Source organism: Dermacentor andersoni, chromosome 2 (assembly GCF_023375885.2).
Source record: "Dermacentor andersoni chromosome 2, qqDerAnde1_hic_scaffold, whole genome shotgun sequence".
NCBI classification, from domain to species: domain Eukaryota; kingdom Metazoa; phylum Arthropoda; class Arachnida; order Ixodida; family Ixodidae; genus Dermacentor; species Dermacentor andersoni.
In genome coordinates, this window is record NC_092815.1 from 30274039 (window position 1) to 30292226 (window position 18188).

The window sequence follows — 18188 nt, forward strand, 5'->3', positions numbered from 1 at the left end:
CAGCGCCTGCTGCCAGACTCTGTTGTCTAAACCTTCATAGCAGCAAATACTGCTTTCTTCAAAAGAAATGGCATTTAGCAGCCTTAAGTGAAGTTCATATCCTAGATGATGTCCTAGGACACAAGCGATGCCTACGGGAGCAAGCACTACTGTGTGGTCAGACATGCCCCTAATGGATACCCCTGTGCACACCTATACATATATGGCAAATTCTCCAAGGCCACAATTTTGTGTGACACAATGTCCAGCACACTATGTCACAGAGGCAATACACATCCAGTCAGTGTCTCCGAGGCTCGCATAATGTGCGAATTCAAGCATTCTTTCCATCATATCTACTTGGTTTAAGCATTATAGAACGTGATATTATGAGCAAATTTAGATAGGACAGAGTGAAAGAAAAGACACAAACACCTTTGTTTTTGTCCTGTGCATTTTGTTCTTTGCAGCCAAATCTGTGCCATAAAATCATGTTCCATAATACTTGTAATAAACTAATCCACCTTACTTGCTGGTAGGCAATCCAGAGGCACTTATTTAAAATAATAGCGTAAGTGAATATCTAAAAAAGAAAAAGAAAGTTTTGTTTGTGTTAAGTAACTAAAATTGACATTTCTTTTTGAATACAATTCAATATCTTATTTGTTTCTGTAGGAAGTTTTTACATTGAAATAAGCAATTTTCTAAACAAAGTTATTGCTTGACATACCCACTTCTTTTAAGTGACTAGTGATATATACTCCTGTTGCATGAAAAGCAGGCAAGAACAAAAGGTTGTTTTTAAGCCAACGTTAATGTTATCATCAATTGTTCTCTGGAAACACTGAAAGCCTGCTATGAAGTAAATTCAGGCATTAGACATGCCTGAAATCCAGCCACAAGCACACAGAGCATGTTGCTATAGCGTTGCTTATGAGGTAAATCATGTGCTGTTCATTCTGGTGTCTTTCAATGTTATAGGTCGTTTAGCTCCGAGCACTATGGACACTGTCCTACAATTACATGGAATTTTAACGATGAAAGCATTGCCTGAGTAAACGTCCTAGGAGCACTGTCCTACAGTTCCGTGAACTTTTAATGATGAAAGCTTTGCCTGAGTAAATGTCCTAGGAGCATTCAATCTTTCACCAGGATGCTACACAGTGCAACGGTTAAGAGGGTTTGACCAGCGTCGACTCTACTTTGCTGAGTGTGTGGCACAGCTGATCACAAAAGAGGCCCGGATAGCCAAACAGGAAGCAGAGAAAAGGAAAGTTGATTGCGTAGATGACTTCATGCCCTGTGGCTACCAATAGGCACCTCAGTATGTTTCTGCTGAAGTACAAGTGGGTAGTAAAGCATTGTTATTACTTTAGTCTAAGTTATCTCAAAACATCAACTTTTCCTACATTTGCCCCATGATTTCAAAAATTGACTAAGCTAGAAAAATAACTGTTATCTAGAGCTTACCAAATCATTACATATGTCTACTGTAGCAAAAATATAAAAATTCAATGAAAGGAATTATTTCTACAAAGCATACCGTTATTATTATTATAGCTGGAAATTTCGGGACATTAAGTAAAGAAATTATCTAAAAATAACTATATATCCCCGAACAAAAACTCTGAATACAATGATACCAGTACGACTATTTTCGCATGCTCAGTACCAAAGAAAACTGGTTGTGAACATGCCTAAAAATGCGTGGTAGGTATAGGGCTTACCCTCTTCCCTTAAAAAGATGCGTTCGAACCTCAATGTAACCAACAGAGATATAATGGATTATCAAGTATAATGGACTAAACCTAAACATTGGTTGGCCATGCTTATTTTGATGACTATTGTTCTGCTATAATGAAACCAACAATACAAGATTTGAGACAATATTGGCCATAGTGAAGCGAATATTTCTTCACTCGGCAGCTCACAATGTTTTCTGTATATCTACAAGAAGCTTTTTCCACTTACATTTCCCATAGCGTCCACAATCGCTTTCACTAGCACACAAAATGTATCTGACCTATTTATCCTTTGTAAACACTGTCACTAGAGGATTTCAACATGCATGACCAATTCTTCAGCTTTGCATTAAAATAAAATTGAAAACGGTTAGTGTGTATGGTTAGTTTTTATTCCCAGACAAGATCTATTAACAAGGTATTTGATGAGCTAGCACGAACGTCTACCGTGAGGACTTGCGCTTTTTGTTTTTCTTGACGCCCTTGTGAGATGCTGACTTTCGAGACTTGCCTCGTCCCTGCTGAGCTTTCAGCTTCCGGATCGCTCTTTGGCTCATCCAAACAGGGTAAGAGCCATGCTCATCTCTCAGTGTCTTGGGATCATATTTCCGCACAGGCTTGTCAACGTCCATTTCTGTTGAGGCCTGCCCGTCAGCTACGGCAGAAAGCATCCGGATTAAGCAAGCATTAAAATAGCTGCGCACACAGAGACATACACGTACAGTGCTCACAGAATTAAATGCGACAGGGAAGCTTTAGGCAGAGCACTCCATATGTGCAATTATTTGTGATTACCGAGTCATGTCCCAACAAATTTGTTCACTAAAGGTGATGCAGACCCTTATCTAAGAGTGTGAGCAAAAATGACGATGTCACTCAAACTGCAGGTGGTGAAAATGAAAGTCTGCAAATTTGTTAGCCTTCAACTTACACATTTCATTCTATGAGCACTTTACATATGCATGCACACATGCAATAATCTTCAAAACTCATGACCCTTTAAGCAGTACTTCTAACAGAAAAAGTACAGTTGTGCATGCATAATAATGGCCGATGACGAAGAAAACAAGTATTGCTACTACAAAAACAGGTCTTATTCAATTTATTGCAGCTATGTACATGAGTGACACCTCTAAGACAAAAGATTCCAAGCCAATATACTTGGGGCCAACTGACATACTACAGTCTATGTTAATTACAACGAACCCACGTACAACAGACTTTCGGATATAAAGGACCATATTTCAGCCTTAAATTGGTCTACCTATTTTATTAATGCAACGAAGTTTGCTTTTAAGGGACAGCACTACAACGAACTATCGGCTAGAGCGGACGAAATTAGCAACAATTTTTGTCAAAATCGGGCGCATAAAATGGACTTTTGTCGTGTCGACACGGGCTGGCAACTGACTTGGGAGGGTCAGCCGACGATCCCGGCTCAATATCTTGCACATGAAGGTTGGAAGAAAGCGGGGCGGAAGGACGCTGTCTTTCGCACTCGAGGCACGGGGGGGAGGCAAGATAAAGAAGTGGGGGAGGGTTCTACTCCGGTGCCTGCTGTTAACGGTGCGGCCGCGTAGGCGCCGTGTCTTAAAAGCGATGCACGATGTGGACAAAGTGTGCACCCACGCGGGCCTCATCTTCAAAGCGACCTGCGATGTGGGCAGAGAGCGCCCAGTGCCGGTAGCTTCGTATGTGCTATGCTTGCTGGGCTTTCAACGTTTGGTTCGCATTGAAGCGAGAGACAGCACGAAGGTCAATTCGCTCGCTGCTGCTGCCACGCTTATCTTGCTTAATTTGCTATCGCAATCGATGCTTCACCTTTCGAGCAAAACTGCTACTTCTTTTTCTTTTACTTTGGACGTTCGTCACTCTACAACAATGTTGTTAGACATCGCGACGAAAGTTAGTTTCGGAAGTAAGGCGTCTCTGATATTAAGGACTTCAGATAAAATCGACGTTTTTTGTCAGATTATCAGGGTCCGTTGTAACGAGAGTCGACTGTGCCATGTGGTGGTACAGCACATACTAACAATGGTTTAATTTATGATTACAAGCACAGCTAGATGCATGGAAGTCTCCATCTGGTAATGCACTTTAATATAACAACATTAATAAGTTAAGTAGTTACCAATGCTTTGTTCTCAATGAAATTTTGCAACATGATTTTATTTGTCAGTCCACAATTTTCAATAGAAGCACCTTGCGTCGTTGTGAACATTTTAGTGCTAATAAGAAGCAGACAAAGAAAAAGACAACATGCTTTATCTCTTTATCTTATTAGTGTTCGCCTGTGTATTATTTGTGCTACAAAGTTCACATTACATCAAACCAACTTGCCCAAGAGCATTTCAGAAGAAAGTAGGTTTTAGCATGTTTGTAATTCATTGTTATACAGAATACATAGCACAGGAAGAACAAAGGACAGGTTGAGACAGGACAAGAGCAGACTTTGAACTAAGGTTTTATTGCAGATCCTGAGTATGAATATATACACACATCTGAATCGGCAAATGGAAAGACCTGACATAGAAGACAGTAAACTGCCACGTACTGACTGTGCCAAGAAGTCAAGCTCTTTCTTTGCAAAGTTACAGAAGGCATACTGACGCATACATCTCCGGCTCATGCAATCTCAGTGACTTCAATGATTTCCGTAGTCACGCTGTTGTGATAGCGACACACAACAAGACTGATCAAATAGAGGATGGCAAGGTGGTTTTGCATCAAATTTTTTACAGTGTGCAGCCAGCTGGCCATCAGCAGCAATGTTGCCGACATTATTGTCGTGCTCTTGCAGATGCACATTCAAGCATTTGCCAGTCTGACCTATGTAGCGTCTTCCACATGAGAGTGGAATTTTGTAAGAAACGCCCCTTCTGCAGGGTACGTAGGCATCTCTGTGTTTGATAGTGCATTCTGGTTTCCGCTTTCTAGTGGGACAGCTTAGTTGAAAAAAATAAAGATAAAGCCTAAATTGAAAGTCAGCGCTTGTCCTGTTTGGATCTGTCTGTTCCGTTGCACGCCCTAGCATGGTGATAGCCACGCTCTTGCTCTCACACCCTCCCCTGTTGCCCTTACCCTTGTAGATAAGGTGGCTCTAAAGCACTTTGCGCAAGCCACTGGGCTCACTTCTGTTCGGACAATCATGGAATAAACGATTCCATTCTGTCAGTGTGCATTGGCATGAACATGACATAACTGGCGACAAGGATGCCAACCGTACCCTGGGATAACGCCCCCTGAAGACCTTCAGCACCTGGAGCAAGAACAACGCCTATGCTGTTGTCAACACCTTAGCCTTGGCCAGTTTTGGGCAAGTTGAACATTTTGATGAGTCTGTAAGTGACTGGTATTCATACGAAGAGTGATTACTGTCTTATTTCCGTGCAAACAAGATAGCAGAAGAACTAAAGGCTGATGTGTTTGCAGCTTAATTAGGCCAAGACTTACACACTTCTGAAATCCTTGACCATTCCCGAAACGTCTTCAAGCCGTTAGAAATGCTGCTTATGCTACTTCGTAACCATTTGTCTCCAGAACTGTCCATTATTGGTGAAAGCCAAGTTTCATTGCGGGTCACAGAAAGAAACCGAGACCATACAAAAGTTTGTGGCTGAGATACGACACCTTGCTCAAACATGTGACTTCGGTGAATTCTTGGAACAATCTTTGCCCGACCAGTTTGTTTTTGGCATTCAGCGCGTCGATATTCAGCCACATCTGTTCACCGAAGATAAAGTTTTAACTTTCCAGAAGGCTGTCGAGCTACCTTTGGCAATAGAAGTGGCGCTGAAAAATGCAGCAAGAACACAATTCACAGCTTGCAAGATAAGTCGAAAGCAAAGTCAATTAATAAAGGAAAAATGAGCCATCCACCCAAACAGAGCAAATTGCTACAAAGGAAACCCATACGGGTTCCTCGAAAGAAAAGTATCGCAGTTGAGGAAAAATTCATCCTGGTCCGGGACTCGAACCCAGGACCACCGCCTTTCCGGGGCAGCCAATCTACCATCTGAGCTAACCAGCAGCTAGCAGATGGCAGGGCGCAGTCGAATTTGTCAACAACTCAAAGCAGAGGCAAAAGTTTGATGTAATAGTTCTGCAGAAGCCCACAAAGTGGAGAGGAGAAATTAATAAAGGGAAAATGAGACATCCACCCAAATGTAGCAAATTGCTACAGAGGAAACCCATATGGGTTCCTCGAAAGAAAAGCATCACAGTTGGAAAAGAATTCGTGCTGCTTCCAAACAAATTTTCGAGGAACCCATATGGATTTCCTTTGTAGCAATTTGCTACGTTTTGGTGGATGTCTAATTTTTTCTTTATTAATTTCTCCTCTCTACCTTGCGAGCTTCTGCAGAACTATTACGGCAAAAGCAAAGTTGTTCGAATGATATCGATGTGGGTCAGCAAAACACGGAGCCACGACGTGCCCACATGCAGAAGCTACCTGTTACAAATGCCAGCGGAAAGGTCACATTAAGCGCGCTTGTAAGGTTAAGACAAGACACCAAAAGAAAAAGTTCATGATGAGATCTGTCGAAGCGCGGGAGGAATTTCTGTTCAATGCCATTAAGTCCGACACCCATGTAAATCCCATTATGGTAACTGTTCTTGTTGACAGGGTACTGCTGCAGATGGAACTGGACACTGGAGCCGCAATGGCTGTCATCTCAAAAAGCCTTTCCCGCCGTCTTTTTCTGGACCTAGAGCCGGAAAATGCCAGTCTTGTCTGTGGACCTATACCGGTGAATCCATCAAGCCGATAGGCGTGCTTTACATCACTGTCGAGACCAACGCTCAGAAGCAGTTGCTACCGCTCTACATCGTTCCACAACATGGGCAAGTACTTCTAGGATAAGGGTGGCTTCAGCACATTCAGCTCGACTGGGGCCGCATACAGGAATTGAATGCCATCAAGCCAGTGCTGCGTGCATCCGAAGAAGTTCTGACAGGGAGTAAGTGTACATGGTTTGAAATGGGCCACTGATACTCCCAAGATATAAGAAGGGAGAGAAATAATTGTCACAGTCCAATAATGGGGAAGGAAGCAACAGAAACACACACGCACACCTACATGCTTCACTGGAAAATGGCAAAGCTAAGGCACTTGATGTCTGGAATAAATGAACTTTGGACTAATACTACACATGATTATAGCGTTCGCCTGGGTTGGAGGCCATCCTGCAATGATTAGCAAGACTAATGCGACGGAAAAACCACGAATAGGCACATAGAAATTACATTTTTTCGAGAAGTCCTCGCGCTTTGTGTCTCCACTAATTTGTGTGTATCATCGTAGCTGGTACACACCAATTGCTTGTTAAGGTTTTTCTTTGCCTTCTTTGCTAATTTCTTGACACTACGCCTACCACTGCCACAACGTCGAACTTCAGGGGGGAATTGTTGCTCGCAACCACGGTTGTGCGCTCGATTTCTTTTTCGCATTCCGACATTGGGATTTTACCACTGCCCTTGTATCGATTCGTACAAACTGAGGTGCTACCTTAATGCCGCACGTGTAATTAACGTATGCGAAAGCGTGGCTCGTTTTCTTCAGCACCTTCTGCACACATGCTGTGGCACTGGATCGCTTTATTAAAGCACTTATTTATCGGAAGTAATAGTTCTACACGCGAAGATTCAAAATCAGTCACAGAATGCGGACACACCTTGAGTGCCCGATGGCTCGCTGGACTCGACGGCACGGTCGGCGACTTGCTTGCCATCTACGATGGTGCACGTATCAGACATGTCAACGTCGCTCTTGGAAGTAGCAGCAGCCGCCAACATCTCCTTCAGCTTGGCCAGTTCTTTCACGGAGTAACGCTCCCGTTTTTTTGCGCGCATTTTCCGTTTCCACTTACTCCGCAAACTCTTAGCCATTATTCAACCTACGACCGACGACAGAACGGACTACGGATTAGGCAATTTAGCGCCTGGCATGCAGGAACAGCAAACTCCGCCAACGTGCGCGACCAGAATGGCCGAGTGGCTTAGGCATTGGCTAAAGCTTCAACTACTTACACGGCCGGTTTCGGTTTCGGTCATTTCACTTTACTAACCTGCACTCTTAAGCAAAATTGCACACTCTAAAAACAGTTTGCACCCTTTGGGGTGTATATTTGTCCCACAACAATAATCGTCATCTGCCTTGCTTGCGTTTCCTTTCTTGAAAACTCGGCGCTCGCTACTTTCCTGTCGAGAATGCTGCGTCACACTGATAACGTGCATGCCGTTCGTGACTGGGAAGTACCGGGCTCGCAGCGTTAAAGAAAGGAAACGCGGGCAAGACAGATGACGATTATCGTTGTGGGACAAATATACACCCAAAAGGGTGCAACTGTTTTTAGAGTGCACCCTTTTGACACACAATGATAATCGTCATCTGTCTTGCCCGCGTTTCCTTTCTTTAACGCTGCGAGCCCGGTACTTGCCAGTCACGAACGGCATGCGTGTTATCAGTGTGACACAGCATTCTCGACAGGAAAGTAGCGAGCGCCGAGTTTTCAAGAAAGGAAACACAAGCAAGGCAGATGACGATTATTGTTGTCTGGCAAATATACACCCCAAAGGGTGTACATTTGTTTAAGAGTGTACTACACCCTTAAACGGTTGCACCATTTGGGGTGTATATTTGTCCCACAATGATAATCGTCATCTGCCTTGCTTGCGTTTCCTTTCTTGAAAACTCGGCGCTCGCTACTTTCCTGTCGAGAATGCTGCGTCACACTGATAACGCGCATGCCGTTCGTGTCTGGGAAGTACCGGGCTCGCAGCGTTAAAGAAAGGAAACGCGGGCAAGACAGATGACGATTATCGTTGTGGGACAAGATAAGCCCCAAAGGGTGTAAATTTTTCTAAGAGTGTACACTCTTAAAACGGTTGCACCCTTTGGGGCGTATATTTGTCCCACAACAATAATCGTCATCTGCCTTGCTTGTGTTTCCTTTCTTGAAAACTCGGCGCTCGCTACTTTCCTGTCGAGAATGCTGTGTCACACTGATAACGCGCATGCCGTTCGTGACTGGCAAGTACCGGGCTCGCAGCATTAAAGAAAGAAGCGAGGGCAAGACAGATGACGATTATCGTTGTGGGACAAGATAAGCCCCTGTCCCGCCGTGGTTGCTTGTTGGGCTGTGAGCACGAGGTCGCGGGATCGAATCCCGGGCGCGGCGGCCGCATTTCGATGGGGGCCGAATGCGAAAATACCCGTGTACTTAGAATTAGGTGCATATTAAAGAACCCAGATGGTCTAAATTTCGGGAGTCCTCCACTACGGCGTGCCTCATAATCATAGAGTGGTTTTGGCACCTTAAACGCCATAATTTTTTAAGATAATCCCCAAAGGGTGTACATTTTTCTGTGTTTACACCACCCTAAGAAAGGTTTACACCCTTTGGAGAGTATATTTGCCACACAACAATAATCGTCATGTCTTGCCTGCATTTCCTTTCTTGAAAACGCTGGGCTTGTTACTTTCCTTTCGGGAATGCTATGTCATGCTGATAACGCGCATGCCGTTCGTTACTGGAAAGTACCGGGCTCGCCGCGTTAAAGAAAGGAAATGCGGACAAAACAGATGATGATCGTTGTGTGGCAAATATACACCCCAAAGGGTGCAACTGTTTTGAGAGTGACTCTTAGGCAATGTTACACCCTTTGAGGTGTACCTCTGCCACACAACAATAATCATGGGCCCTATAAAGTAAAACTATTCCAATATGTTTTTATTCCAATCTCCTGACGTCAAATTTGCGACGCAAGCACCGAGCGGTCACCCGCAGGGTTGTCTAAACAGGCCAATCAAACGCTCTCCTCGTTCATAGGAGGTCACTTTTGTTTACTTGAAAAACGAATAACATTGCCTACACTGAGCGGCTTGTCGCATCTAATTGGCTGACAAGAGGCGAGGAGAACGCTCAAGTGGAGACGGATTCGATGGGGCAGAGCCAGTGCACTGAAAATCGATAACCGGATGAAGAGGGTGGTGCCGGCGTCTGCGGTTGGTCCGCTTTCCCTTGCTGGTCGAAAATCGCGGCGGTATGCAACGGAAGCTTAAGAATAACGCTAAAACGTATCCTCAGCAAAGAAGAGTTGGCAGAACGAGGTCGTAAACGTACCGAAAGTGCTCGAAAACGTTACACGGCCACGTAAGAAGATTAGATTATTATACGCAAAAAAACCCATGCTCTCCGGCAGGTGCGAGTAGCCAGCGCCTGAGCGATCGGCGGCAGCCATCTTTTATTCCTTTCGGAACGGGGCAGCCTGCGACTATCCAAAAGAAATTTCAGTTTTGTTCGGCATATTAATGCATCTTTAATGCGTACACGTCACTTCGACGTGGTGAGTTTTCGCGGTTTTGTGACGTTGCGTGACAGGCAGCTGAAGTGGGTGCAGCCTGAAAACTTTTGACCAATAGCCGGGGGCTAATGGTGAAAAGGCGTCGAATCAGAAATAACAGTTTTTTTTTTCTTTTTTCGGTCAAATCATGCATAATCAGCGTGTACACATCATATCAGATGGGGAGGTATCGCGGTTTTCGTGACGTCGCGTGACAGACAGGTGAAGTGGGGGAGGTTCAAAAAAGTTTTTGACCAATCGCGGAGGGCTGATAGCAGAAATGGAAAAGTTTGGAATAGTTTTACGCTATAGCGCCCCATCCGCCTTGCACTCTTACACTCTAAAAACGGTTGCACCCTTTGGGGTGTATATTTGTCCCACAACGATAATCGTCATCTGCCTTGTTTGCGTTTCCTTTCTTGAAAACTTGGCGCTAGCTACTTTCCTATCGAGAATGCTGCGTCACACTGATAACGCGCATGCCGTTCGTGACTGGGAAGTACCGGGCTCGCATCGTCAAAGAAAGGAAACGCAGGCAAGACAGATGACGATTATCGTTGTGGGACAAGATAAACCCCAAAGGTGTAAATTTTTCTAAGAGTGTAGGCAGAGTTACACCCTTTGGGGTGTATCTCGCCACACAACGATAATCGTCATCTGCCTTGCTTGCGTTTCCTTTCTTGAAAACGCCGCGCCCGCTACTTTCCTGTCGGGAATGCTACACTCTAAAAACAGTTGCACCCTTTGGGGTGTATATTTGTCCCACAACGATAATCGTCATCTGTCTTGCCCGCGCTTCCTTTCTTTAACGCTGCGAGCCCGGTGCTTCCCAGTCACGAGCGGCATGCGCGTTATCAGTGTGACGCAGCATTCTCGACAGGAAAGTAGCGAGCGCCGAGTTTTCAAGAAAGGAAACGCAAGCAAGGCAGATGACGATTATTGTTGTGGGACAAATATACACCCCAAAGGGTGCAAACTGTTTTTAGAGTGTATATCATGCTGATAACGCGCATGCCGTTCGTAACTGGAAAGTACCTGGCTCGCCGCGTTCAAGGAAATGCGGACAAGACAGATGACGATTATTGTTGTGGCAAAAGGGTGTAATTTTGCTTAACAGTGTGCTTGCGTTTTCTTGAAAACGCCGCGCCCGCTACACTCTAAGAACAGTTTACACCCTTTGGAGTGCCCCTTTTGCCACACAACGATAATCGCCATCTGCCTTGATGCGTTTCCTTTCTTTAACGATGCGAGCCCGGTACTTTCCATTAACGAACGGCACACGCGTTATCAGCATGATAGCATTGCCGACAGGAGATGCTATCATGCTGATAACGCGCATGTCGTTCCTTGCTGGAAAGTACCGGGCTCGCAGCGTTAAAGAAAGGAAACGCTTCAAGGCAGATGACGATTATCGTTGTGTGGCAGAAGGGGCACTCCAAAGGGTGTAAACTGTTCTTAGAGTGTAATTTTGCTTAAGAGTGTACACTCTTGGGCAAAGTTACACACTGTGGGGTGTATCTCTGCTACACAACGATAATCATCATCTGCCTTGCTTGCGTTTCCTCTTTGAAAACTCGGCGCACGCTACTTTCCTGTCGAGAATACTGAGTCATGCTGATAACGCACAAGGCATTCGTGACTAGGGAGTACCGGACTCGCAGTGTTAAAGGAGTACTGACACAAAAATTTGAAGTCGAGATAACTTGTGAGATCGATTTAGTTGGTCACACACACATCGTCTGTAAAATATCGCTTAGAACATATTTTATTAGATTTTTCTGACGGTCCTACCGCTGTCGACCAGATGTAGGAGTCGTCGGACTATCTCGCCGCTGCCACCATTTGAAGGAGATGAAGGTCGTAGACAGGAACTCGGTGAACAGGATTTATTTACATATTAACAGTTTAAGCAGGATACATTGGCAGACTAGCGCGACTCCCATATGGAGCCCGCAAAACTAACATACAGCAAACAGTTTACGAGCACACAGCTCACTACTACATTTCGAGCATGACAGAGCACTCAGCTCCCGACAACGATCACGACACGAGCACACCCTAGCAGCCGGCAAACGCTGCTTATAAGCTCTCCGCTTGACGTCATAGATCGACGTCATCGTTCGGCCGTGGACGGAGCACGAATGGTCGGGAAGGTTCGTCCAATCATTGTAAACTTGCCGCCGCCCCGCACTATCGTTTACGCCCACACACACGCAAACACACAGGTGTGAACCCATACACACAAAGGCTCCGGAGTCGACGACCGAGGGCTTCGTAGAACTGTGCTCCGTCTCGGGTGGTGCGGCCAAGTACCAATTTCCTGAGTTGATCGCGCGCCACGTGGCTGCCGGTCATCCGCAGTTCTCGGTACCGCCCAGCTTTCAGTGCCGACGTCAGAGGGCTTCGAAGAACTGCTTTGTCCCGGGTGGCGCGGCCAAGTACCGATTTCCGGAGTTGATCGCGCGCCACGTGGCTGCCGGCCGTCCGCAGTTCTCGGAATGGATCCCTGTCTGGTGGGCTTGGAACACGTGCAGCGGGCTGAAAGCTGGCCCGTACGGCCATTCTTAACAGCTCCTCCATGGCCCGGAAAATCTCGCCTGGCCAGTGCAGGCAACCGCTGGGCAGGAAGAGAATGGCTGGCGAGCAAGACGATGGCTTTGCTCTCTGCAACCCCTGCGTACTTGGAATGCCTTCAACCATCTTACAACAACTGGCACAGAAGAGTCGACCCGGCAACACAATACCGCTCAGCGTTCAAACGCCCGGAATTAGCTGCTAACCCACCAGGCCTCCTATCACAATTTCCATGCAAGTCACTCAACTGGGAATCCCAAATTTTGCCCCAAAATTTCGTGCCGCCAAAGCGAGGGTTCACGTTCCTCCTGAGTTCGACCAAACCCGACCGTCGCGCTGCACAAGAGTAAAGGTTTACGCAGAATTAAACCGAAGCCTTTCAAACACCAATACTCAATCATAACTTCAGCAGCATAACTTCGCGAACAGCCTGTTCCTACCCTATCACAGTGGCGTACTTATCTCATGTACTGCTGCCACTGAACCGTTTGGCCAACTCCACAGGTACGTCATCGCAGACGCGCTAAGTTTGAGGTCCCTATTCCGAACACGTGCTTGCATCATACAAAGTTTTCATCACGCTGACTCACATTTGTTCCTTTAGTCCACACAGGACACGTTCCTTAAATAAACAACCAAATTTGAGTAACTTGCGCAACACAGAGGAACCTTCGAACAAATGTGTCTTCTACTAACTAGCGCTTCGCACGCGTACTAGAGAAGTCAGAATACGGCTGCCTTCGACACACCCGAGCAACCCAGTCATAAACGTTCTGCTTCCTTCCGTCCACACAGGACACGCGCTAATGGACCTAAGAGCTCTTCTCAGTGCAAATCACGCACTTACTGAAAATCTACCCGCTTAACCTTAGAAAAATCAAAAACACCTAAAAAGAAAGAAGGTTAAATAACACACACGCGTTACGATAGGCCTCTCAACGATAACCTTGACCTACAGGTTACGCACACACACACAAAAAAGAAAGCCTATGTACTCATTATTGAACATCTCGCGAGACTACAGGTTTACATAAAACGCATCTTTCAAATCTCGGAGCTTCTCTAACGAAAACACAAAGAAAGCTCAAACCTTACACATTGAAAGAAATCCCAGCCTCAATTCGCGAAAATTCTCCGATGCTCAAAAAATCAAACAAAACAACATGTTTCTACGGAAGGGCTCTTTGCCTCCCTTTCCAAACGCTTTCGTCTGACTCATACTTTGAGTCGGACGCGAGGTGGCCGCGGTTTGAAAGCTACTCTGGCTGCCGAGGAACAACAAAAGGGCTGACTCACTATCAGCTCCCCCAAGACGTTACGGTCTCCTGCCAATTTGCGTCCTCGCGCCCCGCTTTCAACATGACCTCGACTGACCGCGTCGCTACTCCCCACCTGGTCTCGTCTTGCCACCTTGCGCTACTTTGTACTGCACGCTGAGCTTCGAAGAGAACGACGGAACGACGAGGAATTTGACTGCCCCGTGCCCTTTGTCCGCGTCCGTGCAGAACAAGCTTCTCGGTCCCCCTTTGACCGGTGGCTCGAACGTTTTCGATGCGTCAACATCGTCAGTGACGACCGCACCTTTTTCCTCGCGCCCTGCCCTTTTGGGTTTCTCGCCATCTTTGGCGGCGCTACATTAGTTACCGTCTTTCGGTCTTTACCGCGCTTCTTATTTCGGCGCTTTCTCCTCGAACTCTCTTTCATGCCGTCATCTCGCGCCTCGTGCTGGCCGTTACACATCTCGTCGGCCCGGATCGGTCTCTTACCCGCACAGTCTGAGTGATTTACATTAAAATCTACTCTCACTTTGCCTCGACTGGCGGACAGCTCAACCGACTCTGGCACAATGCAGCAGGCTTTACTCGAGTTATGCAACTCGCACTCTTGCGAACTGCCCTCTACTGCATTGCCCAGCTCACGCTGTGCATCTGCACACAGCCCGTCGGTATCGATCGCTGTCTCACGCGCACAGTCCGAATGATTAACGACTGAATCATCCCTATCTAGGCTATCTAGACTGGCGGAGAGCCGCACCGATCCTTGAACAATGCAGTTGTTCTCTCGTGAGCTACGGAGCTCGCCACCCCGAGAACTATTCTCAACTGCATCGTCCAGTTCGCACTTCACTTCTGCACGCAGATCTGACTCGACATGGGTGCTCGCGTCTGTCAAGTCCGCAGTATTTTGTACCTCGCTAACGACCTCGCTACCATGAGATGCGACGCACACGCGCGGTAACTGTGCCAATTTGTTCGCAGCTGGCCTAGCTGTCTCTACAGTCCTCTGTTGGCACAGCACCTCGTCGCTCTCACTCTGGCCTTTAACGGCCTCTGTTGCCACTAAGGCATCGTTAGCTGCTAGCACTTCGAGTTCACTTGTGAACGTGCTGCTACTCTCACGGGTACTACTACTTCTCTCGGCTTTCGACTGAAATCTGCTGTCTATTTCCTGCCACTTTCGCTGCGTCCAGCCTACAGATTTCTCCAGCCGCTGTTGACTTCGTGCGCTTAACTGCTGCAAATCCTCTATCTCTTTCTGTACTGCTGTCATTTCTTTTTCAAGCTTTTGCCGTCTCTGCTCACGCTCTTGGCGTTCTTGCTTAATTGATTCCTGTTCCTGTCTTTTACTTAGAATTCGTTTGCTCATTTGTTCTATGAATTTCGAATCATTGTTACTTTCTAGAATGGTTTTACGAATCTCTGATTCCTTCAAGTCCTCATCTACGTTTACCTCGATCTCCTCACACAACCACAACAGGTCAGCTCTCGTCAAACACATTAGGACCATGGTTGCTACTTTAAGCTTTGGCTCTGCTGTCACACAATACTTGTTGCAATACCCACGCAAATCAAAATACAAGTAAGAGATCCCAGCGAATCAAATCCAAAAACACAGTGAAATTGAAGCCTGGTAAATCTTACAGCCAAAACCAAACGCTTACCCACTGAAGCAGCACCATATCACCAGTCCTTCCCCGCCGTATCCAGTCAGTTGCAAGAGGTGGTCAATCTCAAGTCGCCTCCAACTTGATCAGGATGCCGGTCGGTCACCATGTGCCAACGTCCGTCAGCTGCCGTTGCTGTCTCCGAGTCGTAGGCCGATCTAGGAGCCGTAGTCGGATCCCACCGCTGCCACCAGTTATTAGATTTTTCTGACGGTCCTACCGCTGTCGACCAGATGTAGGAGTCGTCGGACTATCTCGCCGCTGCCACCATTTGAAGGAGATGAAGGTCGTAGACAGGAACTCGGTGAACAGGATTTATTTACATATTAACAGTTTAAGCAGGATACATTGGCAGACTAGCGCGACTCCCATATGGAGCCCGCAAAACTAACATACAGCAAACAGTTTACGAGCACACAGCTCACTACTACATTTCGAGCATGACAGAGCACTCAGCTCCCGACAACGATCACGACACGAGCACACCCTAGCAGCCGGCAAACGCTGCTTATAAGCTCTCCGCTTGACGTCATAGTTCGACGTCATCGTTCGGCCGTGGACGGAGCACGAATGGTCGGGAAGGTTCGTCCAAGCATTGTAAACTTGCCGCCGCCCCGCACTATCGTTTACGCCCACACACACGCAAACACACAGGTGCGAACCCATAAACACAAAGGCTCCGGAGTCGACGACCGAGGGCTTCGTAGAACTATGCTCCGTCTCGGGTGGTGCGGCCAAGTACCAATTTCCTGAGTTGATCGCGCGCCACGTGGCTGCCGTTCATCCGCAGTTCTCGGAATGGATCCCTGTCTGGTGGGCTTGGAACACGTGCAGCGGGCTGAAAGCTGGCCCGTACGGCCATTCTTAACAATTTAAAATAAATTTTAAAGTACGTGCGCGCAGCCAACCGCAAAACAGAGCACCTCGCGACATTGACATCAAGCGGGATTGTAAATACCCAAGAAAACGTTACGTCATGTGTCTACGTTACGAATTTTCGTTGGCTGCCATGCGGCTTACATGTGCTCTTCTCTGTTGTTGCTTGTTCTAGCTGTTGTACTTGTAGTGGGACGCTCTCCGTGTCGCTGCAACTGCAGTTTTTGTCGTGTCCATCGGGATATTTGCCAAACTATCAGCTTGACTGCGCTGCCACAACGTTCAACGCCGATTTGGGGTGCTATCGGAGATGGTTGTTCGGCGCGTTCGTTCTGTTACCGGCGCGCGCGATTGGCCTACTCCGCGCCGACGTCGTCTAGGTGCGTCGGTGGTTCCTAGCTTTGTGCGTGCAATGTGTCCTCGGTGCCCACTGCGTTGAAGCGAGACAGCACGCTTCGCTCACCCCAGCGTTTTGACAGCGAGTGTCTGCGATTATCGAGTGTGATGTGTTCATGTATGTTGTGCGCGCTGACACTATACTTGTTAATTTAGTTAGCAAGCGAATGTTTACATGTTGATACGGCCAATAAATTAGTATCCTTAATTCCTATGGCTATGTGCTAATTTGCTATCGCAATCAATGCTTCGCCTTTCGGGCGGAACTACGAATTTTTTTTGTATTTCTAAGTTCACTGTTTCAGGACTCGTATTCGCGCAATCCAAAATTTAATTATCTATGCGTGGTTACATCATCCTGTAAAGAAAATATTCGCAGAATATATGTCTTAGGTGTATGCACAATTAATCGGAAACTCAAGTGTCATTGCATGGCATGTACAATTTTCACGGCGTAGCACACGTGAGCAGCAAATTGTGAGCAGCAAATTGTTAGCAGCATCTTGCCCAACCACAATGGTATTAGATGAAATTTTGCTTTCATCTGGTTAGGGACTCGGAGCAACTTCCTTTTCAAAGTCGTCGTCAAGGGGAGAAGACATGTCAAGAGCAGTGTACCTGAACGTTCTTTTGAAATGAAGAAGATGGTTCAGGTCAAAGTACAGCACCGTCAAGATTACTGACACCGTAAAGAATGACACGACTGCAAGAATGCAGGTCAACGCAAGCGCCCTAAAACGAAGCTGTTCGTACTTTGACACAACAGGGCCCGACTCTTGAACGTGTGAGACGCGGGTGGCCACCTGGTCAAGTACGTCCATCAACGGCTCGTTGTGACGGGAGCTATTAACGAGAACGTTCACCATGTCGTCGACTTGCTCCTTTCCTACGTTGGTCTCGTTGGTGTTGCGCTTGGCCACTCCCTTCAACGGTACCTCCCTCGACAATGGGTCGAGGACGCGTATATTGTGGCGGAGCTTCACGCCACCAGCATTCGCTTCGGTACGAATCGGTGCGGGCCTGACAGCTACTTCTTCCGGCGATCCTTTCTCGTTATCTACGCGCCTGTTAATTATGATCCTGATCTTACTACTACTGGCGCCAATGACACGTGAATTTTGGCCCTCTTCTCTACGAGTAGGCGTGACAGCGCGCTCTGCAGCAGGTGCGAAGCGGAGCGACCTCATAAAGCGGACGTTCGCACGTCTGCTTCGTAGCTTTGCCTTCGATGGTTGGCGGTAATTACGAATACGTTGCAGACTTTCGTTTACCTGCTTCACTCGCTTCTCAAATTCTTCCATGTAGTCCTGGTTAGCGAGGTAGGGATTTTG

At 46.8% G+C, this 18188-nt stretch overlaps 1 protein-coding gene across 1 annotated transcript; it reads right to left on the minus strand.

Annotated features, from left to right (window-relative positions):
* Positions 1-2091: 2091 nt before the first annotated feature.
* Positions 2092-7721, minus strand: LOC126542487 (protein LLP homolog). Its single transcript, XM_050189576.3, has 2 exons — positions 7397-7721; positions 2092-2376 (listed from the first exon to the last, which is right to left on the minus strand). Exons 1-2 carry the CDS (start codon positions 7608-7610, stop codon positions 2165-2167), a joined length of 426 nt encoding a protein of 141 aa, XP_050045533.1. The 5' UTR covers positions 7611-7721; the 3' UTR covers positions 2092-2164.
* Positions 7722-18188: the final 10467 nt, after the last annotated feature.